Source organism: Aquarana catesbeiana, unplaced genomic scaffold, assembly GCF_042186555.1.
Source record: "Aquarana catesbeiana isolate 2022-GZ unplaced genomic scaffold, ASM4218655v1 unanchor230, whole genome shotgun sequence".
Classification (NCBI taxonomy): domain Eukaryota; kingdom Metazoa; phylum Chordata; class Amphibia; order Anura; family Ranidae; genus Aquarana; species Aquarana catesbeiana.
In genome coordinates this window covers 17,486-26,366 of record NW_027362658.1, presented here as the reverse complement: position 1 = coordinate 26,366, position 8,881 = coordinate 17,486, and the positions used below count along the sequence as shown (strand labels likewise).

At 42.5% G+C, this 8,881-nt stretch overlaps 1 protein-coding gene across 1 annotated transcript; it reads left to right on the top strand.

Annotated features, from left to right (window-relative positions):
* The first annotated feature begins 361 nt into the window (after positions 1-361).
* LOC141121781 (uncharacterized) lies at positions 362-8,353 on the top strand. The gene is made up of 7 exons (XM_073611498.1): positions 362-457; positions 2,838-2,960; positions 3,077-3,174; positions 3,264-3,491; positions 3,571-3,777; positions 3,901-4,042; positions 6,189-8,353. The coding sequence occupies exons 2-7, from the start codon at positions 2,903-2,905 to the stop codon at positions 7,601-7,603; spliced, it is 2,148 nt and encodes a 715-aa protein (XP_073467599.1). The 5' UTR covers positions 362-457; positions 2,838-2,902; the 3' UTR covers positions 7,604-8,353.
* The last annotated feature ends 528 nt before the right edge of the window (positions 8,354-8,881 follow it).

The window sequence follows — 8,881 nt, the reverse complement described above, 5'->3', positions numbered from 1 at the left end:
CTTGGTGGGAGTGGAGATGACCCCATCTATATGGATATACAGTACATACAACAGTGTTTCTCAACTCCAGTCCTCAAGGTGCCCCAACAGGTCATGTTTTCAGGCTGTCCATTATTTGCACAGGTGATTTGATCAGTTTCACTGCCTTAGTAATTACCACAGCTCTTTCATCTGAGGGAAATCCTGAAAATATGACCTGTTGGGGCGCCTTGAGGACTGGAGTTGAGAAACACTGCCATACAGACAAACACAAGGCCGTGTTTACACTACTCAGGGCTGCAGTTCCTTTGAGCTCCACAAGGTGGAGATCTCACTTCTACACAGGAAGTCTCTATGGAAGACAGGAAGTAAGTTCAGGTACAGACAGGAAGTTCCGGGTGAGGGGTCAGTCAGGAGGAAGTAGAGAGGAGACATTGCTGGAAGAGAGGAGACGTTACTGGAAGTGGCAGTAGAGGAGGTAATAAGATCTTATTTTCTATTTACACCCAGTAACCCCCCCGTCATGTCCGTCCTCTTCCTCCATAGTCACTGTGATGTCTTTTATGATGATACACACATAAATATATAGTGCAGACATCTCAAGCCTCCCGCGAGGTGCGGGAGACTTGCGCATTTCTGCGGCGGCTCCCCCACACCCGCAAGCGCCTCCTGATCCCCCGGGAATGATCGGTGCGGCGGGGAACAGCTGTGAAGACCGACTCTGTCCCAGCAGACTTCTCTGCAAACAGCTTCTGCTCCTAGCATCCCCATCAACACTAAACAATCTTTCCTTGTAATTAGGGCTCTGGCTGGTGGCCATTTTGTAGTGGACCAAATTGCATTGATTTTAATGGGAGAATTCTCAAACGCTAGAGAACAAATGTTCTTCTTCTGTTGAGTCTCCGGCCAGGCGCCACCATTTTCCTAAGAAAAACATCTCGTTACAGCATAGGACTATATATATATATATATATATATATATATATATATATATATACACACACACACACACACACTGTTTATTTGTTATGTTTTTTACTTTATTTCAAAGCAGATATATATATATATATATATATAAGTGTATATGCTGACATCTCACCAAAGCCCCCCAAAAAATATAAAAAATTAAAAAGTGTAAAAAAAAAAATAAAATGAAAAACTACTTGCACCACTCTCCATCGCCCTACCAACACTGTCCACTGCCCCAACCCGCCCCCCCCAAAAAGCATTGTGAAAAAAAATTAATTTAATTTTAATTAATTAATTAAAATCAATTATTTAAAAAAAAAAAACTACTGACACCGTCCACTGCCACATACTACCCACCCCCTTCCCCAGAAGCACTGTGGAAAAATATAAAAAAGTGATTTAAAAAATACTGTGCCGCGCGGGGGTGGGTTGCGTAGAGTTGCCACCTCATCCCTTTAAACCCGAACACATATGAATTACACAGGTTCTGTGGCTGATTAAGGTGGTAATTAAACTCATTTGTTGCCTTATCTGCATTTAATTAGCCTCAGAACCCGTGTAATTCATATTTGTTCGGGTTTAAAGGGATGAGGTGGTAACTTTAGGCGCGAAATTCCACCTCCCTGAAATGAGTTTTTGCAGGTTGGGATGTCTGTATAGTGTGGAAAGCTAGATTAACCCCAATTCAGGGTCAGAACTGAGGATGAGCTCAGGCGTGTTCGCACACTCCACGTGCAGAGCCCGCCAGGAAGTCGGCACTGCACAGCGCTAATCACAGGCAGTGAGATATTTTGCCGATGTGTGGCTGCAGAGATCGGGAAATGTCTCGCTGCCTGTGATTAGCGCAGCACAGTGCCGACTTCCTGGCGGGCTCTGCACGTGGAGTGTGCGAACACGCCGGAGCTCATCCTTAGTCAGAACACTTGCCCACTTGTAGGGCCAGAACATTTTCTTCATTTTGGAGATGTGTCACCTTTCCCACCAATCACCTTCTCACCTCATCAGTCTATACTAGTAATTTAGGAAAAGGAATCTGGACAGTCGCACTCCGATAAAAGCCTTTATTGTTCGAATAGTCAAAGTTCATGTGACAACAGAAGCAAGGCAAGATAGCTGAATGTTGCTTAATCATAGCTTTGACTCATCAGTCTATACTAGCAGGTTATATGATTTTTATTAGTGGTGGGGGATGGGTTATTTAGGGAGGATTGGAATATGTATGTCTTTATTTTATAAGATTCAAATAGGAAGAAAGAGGAAAAAATAAAATTTGTAGTAAATGTCCTGAAATAATGTCTCCATAATGATCCCAGTCTCAGATATTTATCCTAAAATGTGATCAGTAAAGTCTCCGGAGTACACGGAGATCACAGGAATATGATGTGTCCTGGCAAAGCCTAAAGACAACGTTCATCTTTTATTTAGGAGATGTGTGACGCACCCGGGAGAAATGACTCTGTGTGTACAGATACCTCACAGAGCGCCCCTCACAGCTCCTTCTACCTATGTCCCTCCAATCCAAGTCAGACATCACACTGGCCTCACAGCTCCTCCCCTCAATGTCCCTCCAACCAGAGTCAGATAATCCTATGACATCACACTGACCTCACTGCTCCTCCTCATAATGTCCCTCTCACAAGCAAAGCAAGATTGTTGGTCCCAGAATTCCTTGCAACAAGCTTTTAACCTACAGAGTGGGGGGCCCTGTCTGGATAAATTATATCCCAGTGGGGTTTTGATAAAAATGGAGACCTGATTGGTGAGGTGAGGAGGATTCTGGGAATGTCATTTGATTTTACTATATATGTTCAAATATAGAGTTTTCCTCCTGTGAAATCTGAAGATCCTATGATAATCACATTGGCTCCACCTCTCTCCCTTTCTGATAGAATAGAGAAATAAGAAGAAGATTCTAGAAGTCACCAGAGAGATCATCGAGCTGCTGACAGGAGACATGAGCGGTGCTGGGAAGGACATCATGATGGACAATCAGCCGCCCCTCACATCACCGGGTAAGAGGAGACTTTATTGTAAAGGAGAGAGCAGTACGGAGGCTCCACCTAGATCCCCCATCATCTGATAAACACATAGAAACAATGTATTCAGTCAGTGTGTGTGTTTCCTACAGATGGATCCAGTAATGGGAACCCACCAGAGAGATGTCCCCGTCCTCTGTATTCCCGGGATTCCACACAGGAAGGTCATACCATCCCTCACCATCATCAGGTAGATGAGGAACAATCACTGATAGTATCATTAGGATCTGTACATTATCTGCATTGTTACCATTGATGTCATTTTTATTCTATATTCAGAGTGGAAACCTGAGAGATTCTAAAGTTGAAGTTAAAGAAGAGATAAAAGAGGAGGATGATGATGATGGGGTGATGGAGGAGTCAGAGTTTCTAAAAGTGCACAAAGATCTGTACCAGGACACCATGGTGGAGTCCTCCAGCTACAGAAACCCACCAGAGAGATGTCCCCGTCCTCTGTTTTCCCGGGATTCCACACAGGAAGGTCACAACATCCCTCACCATCATCAGGTAGATGATTGACAATTATTGGTAGTTCTGATTTATACACAGCATGTTTGTTACAATGAATGTTTTATTATATATTCAGAGTGGAATCCTCAGGGATGATAATATTGTTAAAGAAGAGTATAAAGAGGAGGATAAAGAGGAGGATGGAGTGATGGAGGAGTTTTCAGGAGGACACAAGGATATGATGGAGCCACCAAATACCAGGAACCCACCAGAGAGATGTCCCCATCCTCTGTATTCCCGGGATTCCACACAGGAAGATCACACCATCCCTCACTGTTACAAGGTTAGTGGGACAGAGGTTATAAAACACAGACTCGTGGAGACAATGTGTGGATTTTTTATGTGATGTCACAATATTAAAGCTTATATCTTACAAATTATATTTTCTCTAATTTTCTTGATGTAGAGTGGAGATCCAATCGATATAGAATTTGAGGTTAAAGCAGAAGAAGAAGAGAGGTATGTGAGGAATGATCGGCAGTCTATGGAGGAGGATGGAATAACGGGGACATTTATAGAGGAGGACACTCCTACACAGATCAGCACAGGTGGGTCATTAACACTAAATACATTCCTCCACCCATACTGCTCACTGATTGGACCAGAGTAGGGCGGGGACTGGGTGATATCAGCCTGTAATCCCCTGGTCACTTTCCTGAGCTGTGTTCCCCATCCTGTATTCCTGTATTTCTCTCTGATAATCTTCCTTCTCTGTGCTGCAGACACAATTTATGTATCTAGACTGGATTTATGGAGATTCTGGGGTTCAGCTGGTGGAAAATGTTCATTTTCACCATAGGCGCTACTAGACCGAGGCACCTGGGACATGTGTTTTGGATCTTCTTCCCCATCCCCGGGTATGGAAATATCTCTGACTATTCTCCCAGGATTACTTGCTCTGTTGTCTGCTGGCTGTGCCGGGTGGAGGGATATGTCTCTATAGTCTCAGATCCAAGTCACTGAGTGCAGTCTCAGGAGATGGGAGGCAGCGGTGTGGGATCTCTGCAACTCGTCTCACGTAAAAAATGAATCTACCACTGAATACCAATATTATGAGTTCCGACCTTTACTCTATATAATTTATATTGTACATTACATACTCCTGACCCCTGCACTATATACTCTATGTTGTACATTACATCATTCTGATACTATATAGTCCTGTCTGTTATATCTAATACAATATGTTGTACATTACATAGTCCTGACTTCTGCTCTCCCCTCTACCCACTGCTATATAGTATATACACATAATATGTATTCTTTCTTGTTACACCCATTTCCTACCAGCTGGACATTTTATATCTGATGATTTGATTGGAGCACAGACTTTTACATGTTGATAATAATGTGATAACATCCTCAAACTTTGGAACCTTAAACGGATAATGAGGGAGGCAATAACCCAATTATGGTGTTCTTCAGGATCAGTCCAGTCTTCATCTTGGTTGTTCTCCCCCCATCCTCACTCTCTGACCTCTGGTGGGGTCAGCCCAGCTGTTATTCATGACTAAATCATGGACTAAATAATACAATTATTATATCCATGAAAAAAAGTCTCAGCTTTCAGTACTACTTTAATATAAAAGTCCCCCTCTAACCTCCATATAGCTTCATGTGTGACTCCCAGGCAGAATCCCCATATATCCTACTTCTGGGTATATTTATTATTATATATATGATATAAGATATATTACTTTCACTATTTCACAGTATAAATGAATCCCTTATAGTAGTGATTATCTGCTGTTTTTGTACTATAAAGGAATATTTTTTTAACCCCATCATAACAGATGATTAAACAAAATCATGCTGCTGCTACTAAATGTCCTATGCTGGCCATACACTGATCAATTTTTGGACAAGAATATTCGCACAAATATTTGTATGAAAATTATTTGTACATTCGATGAATGGACGAGTGTATTTCTAAAATTCCACTTGCTTTTAACATTCAATTTTAAAATGAATGTAACTTCTGAGCAAAAGAAAAAAATACACAATGTAAAAATTGGTTCGATGGAGAAAAGTTTTCTGTTCTGCTCCTTCGAATTTTCCCGTTACTGTGGTCGGAAATAAAAGCAGATTTGACCCCACTAATGGTTAGAAAATTGGATGACTATTCTTAAAACAAAAATTTTTGAAACAAAAATTAGTTTGTGTACAGCCAGCATAAGTGACATCAGGTGCAGGGAGCTTGTACCCACCTACCTGTCTATGACAAGGGAGTCTGTCATCCATCATATTATATTACACTCCTGTCTAATCATCTGCAAAACAGCATGTTACGCCTTTTTTATATTTTAATAATGTTGATCTCTGATTCTGATATGTAGCAGATTCTCCCTCTAATAATACATCTATCTGTCTGTTATTCTCAGAGTGGATTATATATCTGGATATTTATATTTACCGCTGTATATAGATATTCAAGAATATTAACTAAATTATACACCAACTTTTTTTTTTTCGGTTTCTATCCAATTAGTCAATTAATCTAAACCATAATCAGCCAACTAATCAATTATAAAAAATAATCATTAGTTGCCGCCCTACAGAGGACCCATTTACTAGTTACCTTGAGGGGGGAATTGTAAGATCCTCAGAGACAAAGCTGCCTGATGTGGGCGGAGTCCTGGTTTAGGGGAACCAATCTGCTCATGTCTAGTAATAATCTTTTTATTTCTATTTTAGTAGATGGACGGGAGATGAGGAAAACCTCAGAGGATTGTCTCACTTTGTCTCCAGACTGTAAAGTAGAAGATGAGGACATCACACAGTATAGTCCAGGAGAAAACCCGACTACCTCAAATGTCCATCCGGCACCACACAGTGTAGATGGACCATCGTATTCCTCTTATCCTGAGGAACCTCAGACTGTGAGGGACGGTGCCGTCCTTCCAACAGATAAGAGGTTTTCCTGTACTGAGTGCAGGAAGAGTTTCAAATCTAAATCTGGTCTTAATGTGCATAAACAATGTCACACAGGAGAGAAGTCATATTCCTGCCCTCAGTGCGGGAAATGTTTTTCAAACATGTCCAATTTCTACAACCATCAGATGTCCCACAAAAAGGAGAAGCAGTTTTCCTGTTCTGAGTGTGGGAAATGTTTTTCAGATAAGTCTAATCTTCGCAGACATAAGAGATCTCACACAGGTGAAAAGCCGTATTCCTGTTCTGAGTGTGGGAAATGTTTCTCAAAGAAGGCCAGTCTTTCCACACATCAGAGATCTCACACGGGGGAGAAGCCGTATTCCTGTCCTGAGTGTGGGAATTGTTTTTCACAGAAGTCTCATCTTTACACACATCAGAGATCTCACACAGGAGAGAAGCCGTATTCCTGTCCTGAGTGCAGGAAATGTTTCTCAGAGAAGTCCAGTCTTTACAAACATCTGAGATCTCACACCGGGGAGAAGCCGTATTCCTGTCCTGAGTGCGGGAAATGTTTTTCACAGAAGTCCAATCTTTCCACACATCAGAGATCTCACACAGGGCAGAAGCCGTATTCCTGTCCTGAGTGCGGGAAATGTTTTTCAGGGAAGTCTCATCTTTCCACACATCAGAGATCTCACATGGGGGAGAAGCCGTATTCCTGTCCTGAGTGCGGGAAATGTTTTTCAGTGAAGTCCAATCTTTACACACATCAGAGATCTCACACAGGGGAGAAGCCGTATTCCTGTCCTGAGTGTGGGAAATGTTTTTCAGAGAAGTCCAGTCTTTCCACACATCAGAGATCTCACACAGGGGAGAAGCCATATTACTGTCCTGAGTGCGGGAAATGTTTTTCAAACAAGTCTAATCTTTACATACATCAGAGATCTCACACAGGGGAGAAGCCGTATTCCTGTCCTGAGTGCGGGAAATGTTTTTCACAGAAGGCCAGTCTTTCTACACATCAGAGATCTCACACGGGGCAGAAGCCATATTCCTGTCCTGAGTGCGGGAAATGTTTTTCAGAGAAGTCCAGTCTTTCCACACATCAGAGAGCTCATACGGGGGAGAAGCCGTATTCCTGTCATGAGTGCGGGAAATGTTTTTCACAGAAGTCCAATCTTTCCACACATCAGAGATCTCACACGGGGGAGAAGCTACTTTCCTGTCCTGAGTGAGGGAATTGTTCCTCACTGAAATCCTGTCTTCCTGTACATCAGGGATCCCACATAACCCTTGAGTGCAGGAAATGTCTTCTATATGAATGTTGCTGGACATCACAGCTCTCATGTGGGGAAGAAGCACACCCTGATATACACCTCAGATATACTCCATGGCTGATCATCATCATGTAAGAAACAGTTCCAGGGGTGTGGACATTTTTTGAAAAATGACTTGTCCAAGGGACTAAATCGAGGGCCCAATGTCCTTGTCCCTTATGACGATCTACTTGTTCTTCAGAGAGCTCAGCAGCGGTGTGGGAGTTCATTGAAAACTACAAGCCAACATCGGCAAAGAGAACTCTGTGAATGAATGGCGGAACTCTTTTCTTAAAGTGACAGCCGGTACAGGGAACTTCTCCCCGCACTGCTATCACACAGAGGAATTGGATCGCTGAGCCGCTGCAGAAACATGTAACATGTTCCCAAAGGGAAACTTATCCTTTAACCCTTTCACTGCCACAGACAGTTTTGCATTTATTGTGCCCACATGCTTAACCCCTTCAATACCAGACACTTTTACCCCCTTCCTGCCCAGGCCAATTTTCAGCTTTTAGTGCTCTCACACTTTGAATGACAATTGTGCAGTCATGTAACACTGTACCCATATGACATTTTTCTTTTTTTCCCACAAATAGAGCTTTCTTTTGGTGCTATTTGTTCATCACTGGAGTTTTTATTTTTTATGCTACAAATAAAAACAGAAAAAGACAGAAAATTCTGAAAAAAGTTTTCCTTTGTTTCTGTTCTAAAATGTTGTAAATAAGTAAGGCCCCTTTCACACGGACGGATAGAATGGTGCTTTTAGTTGCGGATTTTCTAATTTTCTACCGCAGCTAAAAGCACACAATGCTTTCCTATGGCCCCATTCACACACTGCGTTTATCTGCAATTTAGATACATGCGGTTCCGTGTGGATAGAAAGAATAGAATTGACTGCATCCAGGAGCGATTTAGCGCAGCTAACCGCACATAACCGCAGGTAATCGCAGTGCACTGTGTCAGCTGCGGATAACAGCGCCGAGCTGCTCATCGGGAAAGGAAAAATTATTTTTCCTTTCCCAATGAGCGACAAGCACAGGGATCCAACTCAGATCCCCGCCAATGCCCGACACTGTTTGGTATGAATCTTGAGGGGGAACTCCACGCAAAATTTTAAATAAAAAACCGGCGTGGGTTCCCCCCTAGGGGCATACCAAGCCCTTAGGTCTGGTATGGATTTGTAAGGGGAACCCC

Bases quoted from the DNA above. Each gene is read 5' to 3' on its own strand.
- LOC141121781 (XM_073611498.1), top strand. From the start codon at position 2,903: ATGAGCGGTGCTGGGAAGGACATCATGATGGACAATCAGCCGCCCCTC. The intron at 3,175-3,263 runs GTAGATGAGGAA...TTCTATATTCAG, and splicing joins CCATCCCTCACCATCATCAG to AGTGGAAACCTGAGAGATTC. The intron at 3,778-3,900 runs GTTAGTGGGACA...TTCTTGATGTAG, and splicing joins CCATCCCTCACTGTTACAAG to AGTGGAGATCCAATCGATAT.